This window comes from Mobula birostris, chromosome 2 (assembly GCF_030028105.1).
Source record: "Mobula birostris isolate sMobBir1 chromosome 2, sMobBir1.hap1, whole genome shotgun sequence".
Classification (NCBI taxonomy): domain Eukaryota; kingdom Metazoa; phylum Chordata; class Chondrichthyes; order Myliobatiformes; family Myliobatidae; genus Mobula; species Mobula birostris.
In genome coordinates this window covers 187,311,339-187,333,337 of record NC_092371.1, presented here as the reverse complement: position 1 = coordinate 187,333,337, position 21,999 = coordinate 187,311,339, and the positions used below count along the sequence as shown (strand labels likewise).

General features: G+C 36.7%; 1 protein-coding gene across 3 annotated transcripts in view; it reads right to left on the bottom strand.

Moving 5' to 3' along the window:
* Positions 1-21,999, bottom strand: part of kidins220b (kinase D-interacting substrate 220b) — a 95,033-nt gene that overhangs the window by 55,887 nt on the left and 17,147 nt on the right. For 2 of the 3 annotated variants that reach the window (XM_072251191.1, XM_072251192.1), the window contains exons 3-13: positions 16,856-17,004; positions 15,781-15,879; positions 15,582-15,680; positions 13,867-13,965; positions 13,321-13,419; positions 11,284-11,382; positions 9,163-9,360; positions 8,099-8,197; positions 4,386-4,484; positions 2,726-2,824; positions 367-544 (exon numbers count right to left, since the gene is read on the bottom strand). In XM_072251191.1, the coding sequence (XP_072107292.1) occupies positions 367-544; positions 2,726-2,824; positions 4,386-4,484; positions 8,099-8,197; positions 9,163-9,360; positions 11,284-11,382; positions 13,321-13,419; positions 13,867-13,965; positions 15,582-15,680; positions 15,781-15,879; positions 16,856-16,963 (1,276 nt within the window). In that variant the 5' untranslated portion in view covers positions 16,964-17,004. Of the gene's footprint in view, positions 1-366; positions 545-2,725; positions 2,825-4,385; positions 4,485-8,098; positions 8,198-9,162; positions 9,361-11,283; positions 11,383-13,320; positions 13,420-13,866; positions 13,966-14,143; positions 14,218-15,581; positions 15,681-15,780; positions 15,880-16,855; positions 17,005-21,999 lie in introns of those variants that run through there. The other variant, XM_072251193.1, reaches the window with a different exon arrangement.

Genomic DNA, 21,999 nt, shown 5'->3' with positions numbered 1-21,999 from the left:
TTTCCTGTCTCGTTGGGCAGAAAGTACAAAAGCTTGAAAGCACATACCACTAGGCTCAAGGACAGTTTCTATCCTTCTGTTACAACACTCCTGATCAGTTCCCTAGCATGTTAAAATGGACTCTTGATCGCAATCTACCTCATTATGGCCTTTCACTCTATTGTCTGCCTGCACTGCACTTTCTCTGTAACTACAACACTTCACTCTACATACTGTTATTCTCTTACCTGTGCTGTCTCAATGCATTATTGTAATGAAATGATCTGTATGGATGGTACGAAGGCAAGTGTTTTACATTGGTACTGTACATGTGACATAATATATTAATTTAATAACTATATATACACACACAAGAAATGTTCTTACTTGCTCCAAATATCTGGGTCAAAATGCTCTTCTGATGGCTGCAATCTATGTTGTATGGTGTTTCGCCTGCCTTGTTAGGTCGATATAGAAGACGTCCATCTTTAGGATTTCTCAAGAGCAATTCAGCCAATTTCCTGCTTCGTCCACGGATTGCTATATGAAGTGGAGTGTCCCCTTTCTGAAAGCATTGATGATAAATCCTTCTCTAATCATATGTTTTTACTTAAAGGAGACTTTACTTAAAGACATTCAAAATACAACTCAAATAATGCAGTATCCAACTGGTTGAAAATCCTGATGGTTTGGCATCTGGCACCCTTGTTGTTCCAGAACAAAAGCCAGAAGTGTGGACTGTAAGTGGAGTACAAACTAAAACTTAAAATTGGAAACTGACCATGATCTTTTACCACTCCCTTTTAAACTCACCTGGTCCGAGTTTCCAACTGTCTTGAAAAATGTGAAGCAATACCAAAGACCCATTCTTGGTTATTTCTCCGTATCTTTTGAAAATTATTGTCACACACACATCCATTCACTCTTTTTTGATGCTTTTTTGCAATAAGGGGTACTTTACAGTGGCCAATTAATCTACAAGCATGTCGCTGGGATGTGTGAGGAAACCAGAGAAAATTAATCTAGTCACTGCAAGAATGTACACATAGACAGTACCCAAGGTCAGGGTTTAGCACAGGCTCCTAAAGCTGTGAGGCTATTCAATTCTCACTAAATAGAAGTTCAATGCCAGTCATGCAAAAGTTACATGCAGATTATTTCAAAATACTTCTCTAATTGATATGGATTTACTTTTAAAATGTTGCAAGCAGCTTAGGAGAGCAGGGATCTCCACTTCATGGCAACCCATGAGTTTTGTCCAAAGTCTGAGGACTTGATCTTTAAATAACATTTTCCTCAAATCACCCCAAAGGGAATGACTAATAGGCTACATTAAGACTGAATGAGAGGCCTGACAAATTTCTTTGCTGCTGCAGAGAAACTGCCACTTCCATGAGAACTTGCGTTATGCTGATCTCAATAGAGATTGAATTACTAGTATATACTGTGTCTCAATCACAATTAACACTCTCAATCAAAGCATCAAAGCAGCAGTAATCTGCCCCCATTCATTTAGGAAATCTCCATATACTGCAAATTGAACTTTCCTATTCTTTCCCAAATAATACTCAAGCATGCTCAAAATCTTGACAGGTTCAGGGCCCATATTTTTCTACCCAATCTCTGTTCTGTACCCATTTATCGCAAATTTGCAATCACACTCTGTTTGAGCGTCTGCAAGGTTTGATCCAAAATCCTTTTTAAGTGTTTTATATGATAGTTGTCTCATTCACAATAAAATTCAAAACCAACATTCTACTATGAATTAATTCACCTACCTGATTTCTAAAAATGAAACTGAAAGTAAAAAAATTATATTTTTGGGATTTAATTTTAGAAAAGAAAATTAAGAACAGTAAATGGATGTGTATGCAGTTAAGAGGTTACATAAATAATAAAACACAATTAAATACAAGGCAGCATTAATGCAGATTAGTAATGCAAATGATAAAAGTTAGTTCAAGTTTTAAAAGAATGCTTAAAATTTACTGAGCCTTACCAAAACAGCTGCTGTGTAATATTTATCCAACAGTAATTTATGAAAATTATGTTTGACCTAAATTATTGCCATCACATGAAAGTATATGAAATGAAATCCCGAAACAAAGAAAAATCATACCAATCTTCTGCAATACTTCAAAAATAGTACTTTCTATATTAACATTACATCTGCAAAAAGGCTTTTATTTCTTGCAAGGCCCTAAATACTACTCTATATGTATGCATTACATTAGACAACTTAAAATTTCAATTAACTTCTACCTTTTTTCAAGAGCCCAGTGAACAAATGATGAAGTTATGGAAAGCAATAAAAGAGAAGCATAAATAATTGTTTAGTAGTACAACTGCTTACACTAATTTCTATTTTCAGTTCAAAATATCTCAGTAAAAGTGATAGAGTTGTAGAGCATAGAAAGAAGCGTTTTAACCATCCCTATTAAAAAGTACACACTGATACTAACTCCATTTTCCCTGTCGCCTAAAATACTCAGAATTTAGAGATATGCATAATAGCCATCTTAGACCCCAAATTAGCAATTCACTCTTGCCAGCAAAATCAGAATTACACTATTTCAAAGCTCTCCAAGATTATCTGCTAAATTGTCTTCTATTGCAGATCTAAAATTTCATACAATATTTCCAGAGCAAGTTTAAAAAGCTCTCTTCTCTCAACCAGTAAAAATAACATAACATTACAATATAGTATTAATTTTACTTATCAATTGCATAGAAGAGCAATTATTACCTTATCTACTGCAGACACTTTAGCACCCTTGTCCAATAAAAGTTCAACTATCTCAATATTTCGCATTTTAGTTGCTTTAATGAGCGGCGTCTCACCATCCTGAAAGTGAAGCAAATAGCCTTCTGTTCATTTTAAGTTCAGTACCAGAAGAATTATATAACTTAACAAATAATGCCACTCTATTTGTTGACAATATTGCCATAAAGCAAGTTTTCATGGCAATTGTCAAGGATCTTATTCTAAATAACTTCCCAGCAACCACCAATTACGAGCTTAAAAACTGAAATAATAGACTAATTGAACTCCAATTTAAAGATTTCATTTACAAAGATTGTAATACAAAATATCACATACTAGAGATGACAAGAAAATTCAAATAAACGAAATGGCGATGACAAATACCATTAGAGGTATTAAGAAAACAAAAGGTTCCAGTTAATATACCCAGAGCTAATCAGGCTAGGGATTATACAAACTAAGCACAAAAAAGCTTTCTGTACACTTCTCACAATTAATGGAACATTCCTATAAGGCAGCAAGGCATTTGTTCAATTTCCTTCTATGTTATCCAGTGGTTTGAGTGTAATGTAACATCAAAATGACAGGGAAACAGAATTAGTATTACTAACAACTAAATAAGTCTTTACACACTTTTTAAAAAATTCAGGACAATTGAAGACGGCACAGAAAGAGTATTTTACCAGAAGAAAGAGATAGGTCAAACCCAAATGAAATAACACAGCAGATCTTGTGATATATCAAGTCAATTATGTTTTTCATGCATGCTTAGATTTCTGAAAGTGTTACTAGAATTGAAAATTGTAAGAGTACATTGAAGAATCCTGAGCTCTGAGGAAGTAAAATACATAGAACATCTCCTTATCCAGTTTTATGGACTGAGAAATAAGCAGCAGGTGTACAAAGTAGAAAGGAGAAGCAGGCAAGAATGAGTTCAGTGGCATATGAAACGTACCAGGAGAAATTAAGAAATGGAAAAAAATATTGCATTATTACAGAAAAATGGACAAATTCAGCATAGCAAGCCCAAACCTTTTGTTTGGACAAGAGATTGTTTGGAAGCTACAGATCATATTTCATTGAGAGAAAAGGAGCACATTGCCTTTTAAGAACGAGTCATTTAATTTCTGTCAGTTATTCAATGAAGAATAAATAAGCAAATGTAATAACTTCACTAAGATAAGGAAGGGCAATATTAAGTGTCATTTTTATGAAACTGTTTATAGAGCAGCTTAGGTTGGCCAGAACATGTGCTGGTTCATAATTCACAAAATAATTTCTCACTGCAATGATTTTTATACGAAGTAGTAAATACACATTAAGTAAAATCTGTTCTACAAAGCCTAAAAATAGATTGACTAATACCAGAAATTATACAGCCTCACAAATATAACAATAAAATTTCACAAGTGGGAAGCAAAAACAAGCATCTTAAATTTGCTAATACTATTCAAGTCATCATTCAAGTTAGAACTGCAAATTGGGAAAAAGATCCACTGCATAATAAAAGTTACTGCATCAGTAGTGTCAAGATGTATGCAAATTGGACTATTCCTTCTTAGAATAGGTTGAAAAGAAAAAAAATGCAAAAACATCAAAGTTATTTAATACTGTAATGATTCTGGTAAATATCTAGTCATACCTTAATGCAGATTTCTGTGTCAGGATTGCACTGAAGAATATCTCTTACTATGGTTGCATTTCCTTTCTCTACAGCCCAGTACAGAGCTGTTTTATTATCCTAAACACATTGTGAGAAGAAATGATAACAAAAGTTTAATTAAAATTCAGTATCACTCAATATTTACTTTGTTGAAAGTGGGGTCATAAGAAGAGCTTCCATTTTTTTTGGACCATGCAAATCAAAATTCAATTTTATGTCAAAATTAACTCAGAGGCTGACTTTACAACAAAGAATATTTATCCATCATTCTACAACACTCAAAAGTGAATTGTCTTATTCTATCTGTTGTCAGAATTTTCCAGTCATTACTGGAAAATGTTATTTGGTCATCATTGTAACATTGTGAGGACTTGTGTTCCATTTGAGCACATTTTTTCCCACAACATTAATTACTTTTCAGATAAAGCCTATTGCTATGAAGTGGCAATAAGGACCTTGTTTACTTTCTTTATCACCATTAAACAAAGCTAAAATGTTGTAGCTGTGATTCAAATATCAAGTCCAGTCAAGTCGCTTTTATTGTCATTTCAACCATAACTACTGGTACAGTACACAGTAAAAACGAAACAACGTTCTTCCAGGACCATGGTGCTACATGAAACAACACAAAACTACACTAGACTACCCGAAACAAGACAAAACTACACTAGACTTCAGACCTACATGGGACTACATAAAGTGCACAAAACAGTGCAAGGCAGTACAATAATTAATAAACAAGACAATAGGCACAGTAAAGGACAAATTACAATATACAGGTATCCCCCGCTTTTCAAACATTCCCTTTACGAAACCTCACTGTTAAGAAAGACCTACATTAGTTACCTGTTTTCGCTAACAGAAGGTGTTTTCACTGTTACGAACAAAGGTAGCGTGTGGGAAAAGCAGCGCGCGCCCCGAGCAGCCGCTCTCCCCCGGATTTGGAATGGCATTCTAGCCGGCATTGCTTAAACACGTGCCTTTGAGCATCTGTGCTTTATGTCGATTTATTTTTAGCATCCGTTTGCAAGACGAGTTCTAAGATATCGGAAAAGCCTAAAAGAGCTCATAAAGGTGTTACACTTAGCGTAAAACTGGACATAATTAAGCGTTTCGATCGTGGTGAACGAAGTAAGGACAAAGAGAGTTTGGCTTGTGGAAGCTGACGAAGATGATGTTAAAGAGGTTTTGGCATCCCGTGACCAAGAACTGATAGATGAACAGCTGATGCAATTGGAAGAAGAAACAAGGTCCAACGCATTCGTCCCTCTCGTTGCTGATGGAATTTGGGGAGCACTGACTTGAGATTCGCATGGTTGAAATCTCCGGCAACAATAAACAGTCCATCAGGGTGTGCATTCTGCAGTTCGCTAATAGCCTCATACAGTTCACAGGGCGCCTCCTTAGCACTAGAGCTGGGGGAAATGTAGACACCGACTATACGGACGGTGGTGAATTCCCATGGTAAATAAAATGGTCTGCATCTAACAGTCACAAACTCCACTAGCAATGAGCAGTAACTAGAGACTAGCACAGAGTTCTTGTACCATTCCATGTTGATATATACACACAAGTCACCACCACGAGGCTTACCGCACAGAGCTGCATCTCTGTCGGCCTGAAACATAGCGAGCCTGTCTAGCTGAATGGCGGCGTCTGGAACTCTGTCACTGAACCACGTTTCTGTAAAAACAAAAATGCAGCAGACTCTAAACTCACGCCGAGTAGTCCGCTGGAGTCGGATGTACTCCAATTTATTGTCCAAGGAGTGGACATTGGAGAGCAGAATGGACAGAACAGCTGGCCGGCTAGTGTTTGTTTTCAGCCTAGCACGAAGCCCTGCCCGCTTGCTGTGCTTCCGCTTCCTCACACACTGCTTACAACGTCCCCACCCCCGGCCACCTGCATCAGGCGACACCGAGTACTGGAGGCCTGGTCCCCGCAGCAAGCAGAGGTCGCGTAGCTTCTCCAGCAGATCATCATGAAGGTTTGTTCTTGAGCGATTTCTGTACAGTAGCAGTGTCTGGCGATGGTAGATACGAATACCGGTTGCTCTGTTGTCCATGTGCCCTACTTATATATAAATTGTACCCTAAATCATTGTGTTTGAGGCAGGAACTAAGGAAATAATAAAAATTGCACTTTTTCCTCCAGCATTCTAACAAACTTATTCATTTCCCTGAATCAACGGCACGAAGTTGAATACAGATAATTATTTAAAAATGTTGTTTATGCAGTAGTGTAGCTAGTTCTGCTGCTATCTCACAGCTTCCATGATCCAGAACCAATCCTGACCTTTGATGCTGTCATTAGGTTTCCTCCAGATATTCCAGTTTACTTTCACATCCCAAAGACAGGCACGTTGGTACATTAATTTGCCATAGTGTACTGAGTGGTAAAATTTTGGTGAAGTTGACAAAATGTGAGGATAAAAATAAGATTGACATAGGATTAACGTAAATGGATGCTTGATGGCCAATACATGCTCAGTGGGCCAAAGGCCCAGATTCTTTGTTGTATGATGACTCCAGTTTGAAATCCCATCCACGAACCTGAAATGGTATACCGTAGTACTGGCTCCATCTCACAACTCTAGTTTACACTTCACCTTAAAACACTCATTTAAAATTGAACTAGGAAATTACTTCAATATCTTCTAGTACCTATTCTTTTGGTACAAGCCAAGACAAAGTCTACTAGGAAACTAAATATACACTCAGTGGCCACTTTATTAGTACACCCTAACGCCTGCTTGGTAATACAAATATCTAATCAGCCAATTATGTGGCAGCAACTCAATGACATGGCCAAAAGATTCAGTTGTTGTTCAGACCAAACATCAAAATGGGGAAGAAATATAATCTAAGTGACTTTGACCATGGAATGATTGTTGGTGCCATATGGGGTGGTTTAAGACCACAAGATAAGACATAGCACCAGAATTAGGCCTTTTGGCCCATCGAGTCTGCTCCGCCATTCGATCATGATTGAATACCTTTTTTACCTCCTATAAGATGTAGGACCAGAGATAGGCCATTTGGCAGATTTTAAGTATCTTAGAAAGTACTGATCTCCTGGGATTTTCACTCACAAATGTCTGTAAAGTCTAGAGAATGGTGCTAGAAACAAAAAACATCGGGTGATCGGCAGTCCAGTCGGCAGAAATGCCTTGTCAATGAGAGAGGTCAGAGGAGAATGGCCAGACTGGTTCAAGGTGACAATGACTCACATAAAAAAGCATGCGAAGAGCATCTCTGACTACACAACACGTTGAGACAGCCAGAAGACCACGAAACTACACTCACTGGCCATTTTATTAGCTACAGGAGGTATATTAGAGGAATATGGGCCAATCATGCGAAAATGTTTAGATGGGAATCTTAGTAGGCATGGACTAGCTGGGCCAAAGGGCCTATTTCTGTGCTGTATCACTGCACATTTCTTCAAGATAATTCACTGTAGAAATAATTTCTAGTCAGTAAATAGCAGATGGAAATCTAGAATATTTTCTTTGCTCACATTCCATAACCCTGACCCATTGCCTTGTACAGAATATCCTTCTCCATGAGTAGAGAAACAATGCTGTTGCAGAAAGCATGTGATCAGTCATGATCTCCAATTTTGTGTAAAACCTGTCTGCTCTAACATTAATGAAATTAATTATCTCAACCTATAGGTATGTTTTGACTTACCGTCCCTTTTATATCTATGTCAGCATATTTCTGCAGTAGAGCCCTCACGATCTCTACATGGCCCCCTTTAACAGCACCAATTAGTACGGTATCACCACTCTGAAAAACAAATGTTTATGGAGAATTCTCCCATATACAATTTCACATCAATGAGAATTAAGAATATAAAAGCAAAACGACATAGTAATTGAATTCTATTGTAAGAGGTCAAACTGAAGTCAGTTTAAGCCTTTGGCAGGCAAAAAAAAAAAAGATAGTTAAACCCCAAAACATGATGTACATAGTGATGACTGACATAGTGGAATTGCTCCCAGAGCTGCCTCCTCCCAGCTCCATTGACCCAGATTCAATCCTGACCTCAGTGTATCTGTGTGGAGTTTGCACATTCTCTCCGTGACCACATGGGTTTCTTTCATGTGCTCCAATTTTCTCCAACATGCCAAGAATATGCAGGTTGGCAGATTAATTGGCCACAGTAAATTACTCCAAATTTGTAGATACACAGTACAGTATATTCTGGGAAGAGTTGATGTGAATGTAGGATAGAACAAAATGGAAATAATATAGAATTATTGTAAGTGGGTGCTTTGTGGCTGATGGGCCAAAGTACCTGTATTTCTCTTTGAATCTTAATGGTTACACTTGTGCACATGCATGTATGGGGTTGGGGGGGGGGGTGTTGGTGATGGGAAGGGGCAACTACAAAAGATACAAATGCCCAGGCAGTTAGTTTGGGAAGGGACAGTGTGAACAGAAATTTAAAAAATGAGAAGGAAATAAAGACAGTCTAAGGTGAACTTAAGATTGCAATATCTCTTAGTAGAAAGCTCCAATAATTAAAAAACCTGTTATCAAACTATAATTAAAATCATAAACAAATGTTATATTTCAACTAGTATACAAATAATACATTACTAGTTACAAGCAGCTGGAAGCTTAAAGTTGCAAAATGCACATTTTTTCCAAGATTATAATATCAAAAAGAATATTTATACTGATGTGGTTAGTTTCAATTAAAATTTTCTGAAAACATACCACTGTAAAAGAAAGAAAAATGTACAAACCCTGTCAGGGATGTTGACATAAGTACCAGCATCTAACAGATCCTGAACAGTCTCAATGTGACCTTCCTTTGCAGCAATCATCAAAGCTGTATTTCCATCTTTATCAGTCAAATTGACATTTGGATTGCGCTTTAGCAATTCTTTCACTTCTTCAGTGTAGCCGCCTTTAACAGCCACTATTAAAGCTGTCATGGAGTTCTACAAAAAGGCACGAGCAAAGAAAGTTCAATTTTAAAAAAGCTTGAAATAATACTTTCCTAATGTTAATAACTTTAGTTTGTCTACAATCTCATATCCTCCTAATGAGGAGATAGCTAATATATGTTAATTTAGGTTTTAAACTCAGTATGTGTAGAGAATGAAGAGCATTAGTCAGGGGTGAAGCGAGAAAAAAAATGGAACAGATACTTGTACATTACAATGAACTTCTGGGGAGTTTGGGGTACAAGAAGAATGTACCTCGTACAGGTGGACATAATACATTCCCAAAAATCTGCAAGTATTGTCAAACAAAATCCTACGAAGGTGACGCAACACCTTTTGACAGAGTGAATCAGGAAGTTACATACTCCTCGCGCAGCAAGTGACCAAATTGAGTCTTATTTATTTGCAAAAGACAATTTAAGATATTTTTTAAAAAGATTAAAAGGTTAACAAATAAATTGAGAAACAACTTGCTATTAGCTTTGAAAGTTCCACAAATTAAAAAAAAAGGCAAAAACAGGTAGGGAATTTGTTTTTCCTTTGAACTTTAGAGAAGGCAGAAACTTGAAAGGTGTAATACAATCCCTAAACAAAAACTATTAATTTAACATGGAAAAGTAGTTTATTCAATTGTGAAAAGCTTAGTGCAACATTAGCACAAAATAAGAAATTATTTCTTGGATTGTGTGGGGCAGCAACACAAGCTTCTGCTATTGCAAAAGTAAAAAACCCACCAAGAAAATTTCTTCAGGTTTTAAAGAGTTCTATTATATAGCACATATATAGGACAAATGTGTGATAACATAGAAGAGTACAACAAAGGAACAGGCCATTTGGCCCACAATATTGTGCCAAACCAACTGAAAAGCAAATCAAAAACACCCAAACACTAATCCCGCTTACTGACACAATGTCCATATCTCTCCATCTTCCTTACATCTGTGTGCCTATCCAAACGTCTCTCAAAAGCCTCTAATGTATTTACCTCTACCACCATACCAAGCAGCGCATTCCAGATATCCACAACTCTGAATAAGAAGAACTTAATCCTCACATCTCCCTTAAACCTACCGACTCTCACCTTCAATGTATTCCCTCTGGTATTAGACATTTCAACCCTGGGAAACATACTTACTGTCTACTCTATCTATGCCTCTCATAATCTTATAAACCTCTATTAGATCTCCCCTCAGCTTCTGGCACTCCAGAGAAAACAGCCCAAGTTTATCCAGCCTCTCTTGATAGCACATGCCCTCTAAACAAGGCAGCATCCTGGTAAACCTCTTCTGCACCCTCTCTAAAGCCTCAACATCCTTGCTATAGTGGAGCGACTAGAACGATATGCAATACTCCAGTGCAGAGGTTTATAAAGTCCCAACATAACCTCTTGACTTTTGAACTCAGTACCTAGACTAATAAAAACAAGCATTCCATAAGCCTTCTTAACTACCTGATAGACCTGTGTAGCCACTTTCAAGGAGCTATGAACGTGGATGCCAAGGTCTTTCTGCTCTGCAACACTTTACAATCTTGCCTTTAACAATGTACCGTCTCCTTGCATTTGCCCTACCAAGGTGCAACCCTCAATCTGGGTTAAACTCCATCTGCAATTTCACTGTCCATATCTGCAACTGGTGTATACCTCGCTGTATTCTTTGCTAGTCTTCTACACTGTCCGCAACTCCACCAATCTTGGCATCTTCCACAAACTTACTAACCCACCCATCTACATTTTCATACATCATAAACAGCAGAGGTCCCTGTGGATCTGTACTTCACCAGTGTCATCTTAAAATGGAAAATCAAGAGCATTTCACTATGCATTATAAATATTAACATACGTTATTTAGACTTCAAATTTCAAAACCCATTTAAAACCACATTTGACATTAAACAAAAACCACTGCAGATACATACTGCGCCTTCTTGATCAACATCCGCACCCATTTCCAATAAGTGTTTCACACACTCGAGATGACCCTTTCGTGCAGCCCAGATTAATGGAGTTGTTCCATACTAAAAAAAACATTCGAGAAAACACACTAAAATAATCTCAAATGTATTATTTCAATGGATTCTATAGTTCAGATTGAGAAACAAGCTGTTCATGATCTACGAATATTTATCCAAATGATTTTCAGAACCAACAGCAATTCCTTCCCAAAGACACGATTATAATTCTTATTCACGTAAGGCAAATAACAATTAAACATGCATTTGAATTATTTTTTTTTTTAAAAAGTCACTTTGGTAATCATTGCTTTTGTTGTTGTTTATACACTGGTTACAGCAAGTTATGTTTTCTTAGTCTACTAAATTCTTCACTCAATTTTGGCAGAAGTTATTAGAAAACCAGTGCTTTGTAAATAGAAAGTTATGCGACATCTTTATAAACAAACATAAAACTTGTTAACTGCTATTTTTCTACTTAAATTTCAAATAAAATTCTAGATCAAAATCCTCCTAAAATAATTTACCCTCCAGTTAATAATCAAACAAATTACTTTGGAAAAAAAAATCTAACATTTCACCACAATTCTTCCATTCCAAGTATATTTTATCACTAAAAACTGTTTAATATCTTAGTACAAAGTTTGCAATAAAGATGCATCATTTATTTAGGAAGATGCTCTTCATTCTTCCAGTTAAAGTAACCTCAGCTATTGCAAAATTATTCCAGATTGCTAAACAAAAGACGTCTCATAAAAAGTGAAAATATCCCAGTGACGATCAACTTTCTTTCACATGGATCATAAAAAGGTTACAAAAAAAAAAGTAGTGAAATTTAGGACAATAATTGAGTAAATAATTGAAAAATAAAGAGGAAACAGGAAAGTATAAATAAATGCCAGCGCTCTCACAGAACTAGTACCAACATGATGGACTGAACTGCTACCTTCTAGTCTACGAATTAAACACAATCCGTATCATGAGACACAAAACCTAACATTACTACTCAGCAGCAGTCAACGTTCAGACTACGGATCTTCAAGATTAACAGCCAAGCTTATATTATTCTGGGACAGTGCAAAACAGAGCTTGAATTGTTTCTTCTGATAGCTTGTAAATAGTTTCTATTTGAGAATATACCAGTGCATATTGAAGTAGAACATCAATAGGTTTAAAGCTTGAAACTCATTGTATTTTTGTCTCATGCCTTTGAGTAGTTTAATTATTGCATTATACTCTTTTTTAACTAAAAGTTAGAAATCACAGCATTCCAGTATTGAATGGCAGACAGAAATAGGCTGGGTTTTACGATCAAATTTAAGATAAAAAGCAAAAAAAAATCTAAACTGATCCAACTCCAGTGTTTTATATTCCATATAATGGAAAATCAAACAATGATGGATTCTGCCAGAGAAAAGAAGCTTACATAGGTTTAAAAAAAATGCTAGTGCGAGAGCAACCCCCATTTGGATGCTCATGCAAATATTCATAACCATGCACTATCCTTACAGTGAAAACTAACAAAAGTTAATGCAATATCACAAACTATAATTTCCTGAAATCATCCTTTTTCTCACCCCCCCCCCCCCCCCAGGGTGCACTTCTAAAATCGATCTCTCCTTCAAATCGATCTATTACTGATCTAACCTTCTGGCCAACAGGTCACTTTAATAGCCTCTGCTAGGAAGCCGGATGATAAAAGAAAATTTGTTTCAAATACACAAAACATAAATAAATACAAAAACCACACAACTCAGATTGTTAGCACATCATTTAGAGAGAGGAAATAATTTGAACATCAAGTCTTCCTCCTTGCTGGTAAGGGTAACTGTAATTCCTCTGATTGTAATTTTCAAGTTTATTTCTGTTAAATCTCAAATATCACTCTTGAATCATGCAGACAAAAATCTTACAGGATTTCCTGTTGATCAAATAAAGAAAACTATATTTTTGATACACTCCAATGCATAAGCTTATATGAAGGATTCTAAATCACATATTTACCTTGTCAGAACAGTTGACTTTGGCACCATGCTGCAGTAGAAGTTTAACAATTTCATGATGTCCTCGTCCAGCTGCCCATATGATAGGGTAAACACTATACTGTGGATTAAAGTAACACTTAGATTAAATGACTGCTTTTGAAACATGCTGAGATGTGAGAACACAAAAAATTATCAAGTATATAAAATGTAGGAAATAAAATAGCCAAAGTCTACAAAATACCATTTCAAACTGTATGCAACTGACAAAACCAAAATTACCAAATTACTATTTAAAAAAAATACCACTGAAAACCACAAGGCTATGAACAACAGTAAGTAAAGTACTATGAAAAGAAATAGAGATCTCAAAGTTTTGAAACCAATCATACATAGCAGTATTTAGATCAATAACCTGTAAACTCTGATTTTCCAATGCCCATTATGGGTACACAGTTTGCAAGGTGTAATATAGCAGGTAGAAGCCCATATCAAATATACCAAAGAGAATTGATATCAAGGTATGTATGTGGTTACCTCCAGCACTGCCCAGAGGAAAATCACTCACCTGTCCAGTAATATTTGGGTTTGCACCTTTCTCAAGTAATAGTCGTGAAATTTCCGTATGACCTTTGTACGCTGCCCACATAAGGGAAGTCCAACCACCCTACAACATATAGTGTAAAATCAGAGCAATTTATAAATATTAATAGGTCTATTCCTACTCCCCTTTTATCAAAAAAAACACATCCAGCAAGAAGCAAATTTGTATATATACATTTAATTATTAAGATTTGGAGAAGCATATGAAACAAATTCAATCCAAACATTGTTACTCTGCTCACCTTTTATATTAATGGCCTTAATCATCTGTTCGGTTCAAATTTTAAAGCTACATATATTTTTCCTGAATAATATGCTGTAGGTTCACCTAAAATTACAAATTTCATTCTGTTTTTGAGTATTAAACAGCTATGCATCTCCTGCAATAAGCGCTGCTGATTAAACTTGCCAAAACAAAAAACACAATTATATTTAAGATTTGGGTTGACAGAAAAATATGAGGGTAGAAATTTATGCAAAGTCTAAGGTGCTAAAATAAACATGCAACACAGAAGCAATAATTCTTCTTTCCACCTTTGAAGTTCAAACTCTTACTTAAACAGAACCAAACATTGAAAGCAAAGCAATATTATACATTGTGCATTTAGCACTAGTTACCCCAAGATCAATTTTCAATTTTATGACTGCAATATAAACATCATTTTCTTTTTATATTCCTTTTGCCAACATAATTTATAATGTTGAAGCAAACAGGCAATTAACTTTTTCAGAGTCAGTTATCAGGACAGATCACCACCTCACCTTACACAGGCTAACCAAGATAAAAACACTAGATTCACTGAATAAATTTGTATCCCACTCACTCAATGATGCTGTTAATTTGCAATCCAACTTGGGGTGCCAAAGCATAGTTTACATTCCACAACAAAATTAAAAGGTACATGAGAAGGATATTGCTTCCCATGTATTCTCAATTTAATCATGCATTATATACAAAGGAAAGATTTTTCATTACTGAAATATCTAGCCAGTTTGAATTAAATATGAAGTTGCAAATTTATTTCAACATTCAATTTTGTTTAATGATAAGCTTTATTAACCTCAATCAGTACAAGTTATTCTGGTCTTTATTCAAACTGCTATGTTCATATACTATACTGTGCAAAAGTCTTAGGCACATATATAGCCAGGATGCGCACGATTTTTGCACAGTACTATATTCATTTTATGTATTGCTCTGTACTGCTGCTGCAAAAATAAAACAAATTTCATGATTTATGTGAGTGATGACAAACTGATATGGGTCTCTAGTGTGGACTGAGAGTGGGAAGGCGGCAGGGAGAGGGGAGGGAGAGGGAAAGTGCCAGAGAGACATTCTGTAATGATCAATAAACCAATTGTTTGGAAACAAATGACCTTATCTGGTGCCTCAGGGCTTAGTGTGAATGCACCCAGGCCATTCCCTCTCCTCAACACTCCTTCTCTGCCACCTGTCCCAAACCTTCCCACAGCATTCCACTCACTATTAGCAACATCCTTTTCTCCCACCAGGTTGAGAAACATGCTCTCCACTCCACATTGACAAATACACTGCAAAAGTCTTGGGTACCCTAGCTATATATATGTGCTTCAGACTTTTGAACAGTACTGTATTTTTCAATATAATTCATGGTCAAACGCAACTTGAAAAACAGGAAAAGAGTTTCATTTTACACTCACCATATCTCTGTGCTCCAGGTTAGCACTGAAATTAATAAGTTCGCTTACAATTTCTAGATGACCTCCTTTTGCAGCTGAAATAAGAGCTGTCCAGTTATCCTGTAAAAAATGAAACAATCTCAAGTGAAAGTGATTTTGAAAATACCACTTAAGCAAAAAAAAATCTTCGTTATCAAAATTAGATACAAAAATTACTTACAACATCTTCCAGGTTACAGTTGGCTCCTTTCTTGAGCAATTCCTGTACTATCTCCAAATTTCCTTGCTCTGCTGCCAGCATTAATGGAGTTTGCCCAATCTGCAGATAGAATTGTTCATCATTATCAAATAGTTTCATCATTCAATTTATTGCCAAAAATGAACACAACTCTGACAGATTCAAGCTACTTTAAGTATTTTTTATTATAAGGTAACAGCAATACCTTGTATTCTGCAGGCATCTTACACTTTTTAAGAGCATGTAACAAAGTAATCAAACAACCAATTACCTCTTCAGCAAGTTAGGATATTAAGATTTGCTTTCTCAGCTTGAATACATTTCTGAGCATGACTGAGCATGTACTTGATTAAGAGTGATTAATGGTGTTCTTGAAAATGCAAAGCACCATGTCAATTTAAAGCTCACCTAAAAAAAAGCATTTCTCAATACCACCCTAACCTTGGAGGTTGGATTTAAGGAAGGAAAACAATTGATGACATAATCCCCAAATTCTTCTTAACTGACTAAACTGTATAAATTGCCACTTTCCTTGAAAGCAGTCAGTCAACCAAATGGGAGGCATAGCTCTCAGGCTCCAGTCCGAAAGCAGACTATAACTGTGGATACAGCCATATGACTAAATAATTATTTCACTCAGAAATCCAAAGGTTTCAACTCAAAGTTTAGCGTTAACCAAAATTAGAAAAAAAATGTAGATTTCAATTTAGGTCTCAAGAGTCACCAAGCAGCCAAGGTGCTTACAGAATATATGCAAGAGCAGAGGGAAAAAAAATAAAATCAGAGGAAAACATGTCCCTTGAAAGTCTCAGACATCTTCAATCCACCAGTTACAGAACAAAACTGGGACAAATCTTCACTTGACTGTTGGCTAAGGGAGTCAAAGTAACAGCAATTTCTAGTATTAGCATTTCTAAAATAATAACAAAAAAAATAGCATTTTCTTCTCCAATTTATTTGTAGATCAATTGTGAATATCAAGTTCTTTACCTCTACCTGAAAATATGAAATAAAATGCACAAGCAGCAACTTCAATTAAGTATAATCAACTTCCTACCTCATTTCTTTCATCCACATCCTTGTACTTCTCCAGCAATGCCTTGAAAGCACTGACGTTCTCTTCTTCAATATAGGTTAATAAGCTCTGAGCTGTGACAGTGGCCATTTGTGATACAACCTCTCACAAATGCAGCCTTTTGACCGCACCTAACAATATTAACACAAGTTTACCTCACTTTCAAATCAACAAAAGGAGATACTAACAGATGTTAAGTATGAGTAAAGGAGTACAATTTTAATTTCATGTACCCAGAGGGCAACAAGTATTCCTACACCAAATAGTTATATTCATAAGAAATTTTCCTAATTTTTCAACAGTACATTTCACCTGCCAAAAATATTTACTTTGCTACAAATTTAGCACCCCTTATCTGAATATCCAAAAATCCTTTGAAATCCAAATTTTTGAGCACTGACACGATGCCACAAATGGACAATTTCACAAGGCACTGGCAAAGTTCCCAGGTGATACACAGGTCTCTACGCAACACAGACAGTTCTGAGAAGTGACCTCACATATCCTGAGTGGGGACCTCTTGGCGCCTGTTTTCATCAGTCATCACAGCCAGATCTTCATGCATTCCTCAGTGATTATCGTGTGTTTTGCACTTATTCTCTGCTCTGAGTTGTGAAGATATGTTGAAAATATGAAAAGGCCTGCAGTTACTCCTATGAGTAATAATGAAATGAAAAAAGAGGAAGCATTTAGGTCTATCTACAGTTGCAAGAAAAGGTTTGTGAACCATTTGCAATTAACTGGTTTTCTGCATTAATTCCTCATAAAATGTGATCTGATTTTCATCTGTCACAATAATCAACAAAGACAATCTGCCTAAACTAATACCACACAAACAATTGTACTTCTTCAAGTCAGTACTGAGTACATTTAAACAATCACAGTCTAGGTTACAAAAAAAATGTGGGTAATGCCTTCTACAAAAGCTATTTGGAGGCAGCCTTCCGATCAATGAATGCTGGAGGAGGTGAAAAAGAACCCAACGCTAACAACAAAAGACCTGCAGAAATCTCCAGAACTCGCTAAAGTGTCTGCTCAGGTGTCCGCTATAAGAAAAACACTGAACAAGAATGGTGTTCATGAAAGGACACCACAGAGGAAGCACAGCTCTCCAAAAAATTCATTGCTGCTCATCTCAAGTTTGCAAAAGACCATCTGGGTGTTCCACAATGTTTCTGGGACGAAGTTCTGTGGACAGATGAGACTAAAGTTGAACACCTTGGCATAAATGCACACCTCTATGTCTGGAGGAAAAAGGGCACTGCACACCAACACCGAAACCTCAAACCAACTATGAAGCATGGTGGAAGGAAATCATGGTTTGGGGATGCTTGGCTGTTTTGCTGCCTCAGGGTCTGGACAGCTTGTAATCGTTGAGGGAACAATGAATTCAAAATTGTGTCAGGACATTTTATAGGAGAATGCCAGGGTCGTGGTCTATCACCTGAAGCTTAATAGAAGTCAGATGATGCAACCAGACAATGATCTAAAACACAAGAGTAAATCAACAACAGAATGGTTTAAAAAGAAGATATTTTGTGTTTTGGAATGGCCAAGTTAAAGTCCAGACAATAACCCAATTGAGATGCTGTAGCATGACCTGAAGAGGGCTGTTCATGCAAGATTTCCCAGAAATACTGATGAACTGAAACAGCTTTGTATGGAGCAATGGTTTAAAATTCTTCCTCTCCATTGTGCATATCTGATCAGCAGCTAGAGGAAACATTTAGTGGAGGTTATTGCTGCTAAAGGAGGTTCTACCAGTCATTAAATATAAGGGTTAACATACCTTTTCCAGCCTAGACTGTGAATGACTAAACAATGAATTCAATATAGACATGAAAAGTACAAACGTTTGTGTTATTAGTTTAGACAGATAGTGTTTGTCTATTATTGTGACTCAGCTGAAGATCAGACCACATTTTATGAATAATTATTGGAAAAAACAGATAATTATAAGGGTTCACAAACTTTTTCATGCAACTGTATAACACAGCATCTGACAGAGGAACACACGAAACACTGCAGGAACTCAGCAGGTATGACAGCATCTGTGGAAATGAATAAACAGTCAACATTTCAGGACAGACCCATCTTTGGGACTGGAAAGAAAGGGGGAAGACACCTGAATAAAAAATGTGGGGAGAGGAGGAGGATGATAGCTCAAAGGTTTTAGGTGAAACCAGGTGGTTAGGAAAGACAAACGTCTGAGGAGGATGGAATCCGATAGGAGAGGAGAGTGGACCATGGGAGAAAGGAAAGGAGGAGACCATGGAGGTGGTAATAGGCAAGTGAGAAGACACAAAAAGACAAGAGTGGAAGACAGACGGACTGAAGAGAATGGTGCTGGAATGACCACCATCCATGACCTGAAGAAACAGAAAGACAAACTGTTGAAGTTCCACGCCGAAAGTAAGGAGCAAAAGTTAATGAAAAATAGAAAAACATTGCATAAAGCAAAAATCAAAGATCTCAATTTTATACTGTAACAGTGGATTTGTCAGTGGTGTGAACATATGCCACTTAACGGAATACAATCATGAAACAAGCAAAGATCTATCATGATGAACTGAAAATTGAAGTGTGAATATTCATCGGGCTAGTTGCAGAAATTTAAGAGCATGGCATGGCATGGCATTACATTTTTAAAGATTTGTAGTGATAAAGCATCTACTGATCACAAAACAGCATAAAATTTGAAGGGCTAGGGTAACATGTATTCACAACAGAACAGAAATCAGTTTATAAAATCAAAGAAAGATCGCTACGACAAAAACCCTGTTAATGAGACAGATGATACTGAAAGAAACATTTAAAAAGTCATTCAGCACAGTGCCTCCACATCCCAAGAGCATCCGCTTCCAGGTCCCTCAACTGCTTCTGATGTTCCTCCGCAGAATGATGTCAACAATGATGTACCCTCTCCCTCAGGTTTCTCAGAGCTGATGTAGTTGGTAGCGTTTGGTGCTACATTTATCTTCTTTTATAAGCAAAGATCACAATTTTTTTGTAACTACAAAACATTTTTGCATGAAATCTGAATTTCATCCCCACCTAAAATCCCATGTTTGAATGTAACATGACCAGCATCATTATTGCATTAAAAATAAAACATTGACATTTTTTCCCCGTTTTCATTGAAATCTTTTGTTTTTACACCTTGCATAAAACCTAGAAAAAAGTAAAATACAAATACAGTGTACAGTAACCTTTTAATCAAAACACGACATCGTAGGTGGAGACTAAAATCCTGCCATTGTTTGTTCTTCAACAGCTGATTCAGGTATTCTTGTGATGCTGCTGTGCTGTTTTTGTTACCCTGCACACATTATACTTTCAATACAAGACCATAAGACATAGGAGCAGAATTATGCCATTTGGCCCATCCAGTCTGCTCCACCATTCAATTTTTTTGATTCTTTTTTCCCTCTCCTCAGCCCCACTCGGCATTCTTCCCATAACCTTTCATGCCATGTCCAATCAAGAACCTTTCAAGCTCTGCCTTATATACACTCAACAATCTGGCCTCTACAGATGCCTGCAGTAACAAATTCCACAAATTCACCACCCTCTGGCTAAAGAAATTTCTCCACATCTCGGTTTTGAAAGGGCGCCCCTCTATCCTGAGGCTGTGCCCTCTTGTTCTACACTCCCCCACCATGGGAAACATCCTTTCCACATATACTCTGTCTAGGCCTTACAACATTTGAAAAGTTTCAATGAGATTCCCCCTTAACCTAAATTTCAGTGAGTACAGACCCAAAGCCAACAAACATTCCTCATATAATGACCCTTTCATACCCAGAATCACCCTTGTAAACTTCCTCTGAACCTTCTCTAATGCCAGCACATCTTTTCTTAGATGAGGAGCCCAAAACTGTTCACAATAGTCAAGGTGAGGCCTCACCAGTGTCTTATAAAGCCTCAACATCACATTCTCGACCTCTTGAAATGAATGCTATATACTATATTAAAGGAATGTAATATTTTTTCCTGTTAAGTGCACGTGTGATGACCAAGTGCAAGACAAAGACCTGCTTACTGGTAGCACAAATTCAGAGTCAGAAATGATGGCGATGCCAAACAGCCACAGACTGTCCACCGGGGAGGCTGAAGTAGTGATATCTCACTTGATGGTTCAATGTACACATTGTTTCATCCATAAAATTATCAAAATACTGTATGAAACTACATTCAGGGTATATATGCTGTATATGTACTGCAAATGGATTTTGTGTTTAGATTTTGGTCCCATCCCTAAGCTATCTTATTATATAGATGCAAATATTCCAAAATCCAAAATACTTCTGGCTCCAAGCATTTTGGATAAGGGGTACTCAACCTATATTCATTTAGAGAAATTTCTCAATTAGTACTATGTTCAGATTGATTTGACCTTAAATAGGTGCAAAGCAAAGAACTTTTAAAATGCTCATACCTCACCACAAATTATTCCATGAAGCCATCTAATATAGCACTCCCTTTTCACGACATTGAGCATCGGCATTCAGCAGCCAACAACACCTGCCGTCAAGAGTTGTCATTTCAATTTGGACAACGTTATGCAGAGACATACAATTAATTGTTACAGCTTATACTGCACACTCCACTCCACATCACTATGAATGGGCTCAAAGATCAATACAGAATGTCGGCAATCATTCTTCATTATTTATATCCTCCTTCATAAAGACAGTCTCTTAAAAGTAAGATGCAATATGGAGAATGCTGGGAAGGAAGTAACAAAAAGCACAAAGAAGGCAAGAACAGAATGTAATTATTGAATGGTAGATGTGTTACCAGGAAGAGGATGGGAATAGAACAAGTGATAAAACAGCACTGAAATATTGTACGAGAAAGTATCAGATATGGCGAGCCTATTGTGTATTGTGAGGGGATCCCGGACGAGCCCCCAATTATGTCATGTACCCTGTGACGGGATTAAAGAAACCAGCAGAAATAGAAACCACTTTGGAGTCTAGTATTGCTAATAACTAATAATATTTATTAATAACTATGCAATGCAGTAAACTAAGTGAAGATAAATCAAACAGGTTAGCAAGAATTATACATATAAGTAAGTAAATCAGTAAGTGTGGAAAAATATGTATGAAAAACCAAGCTTC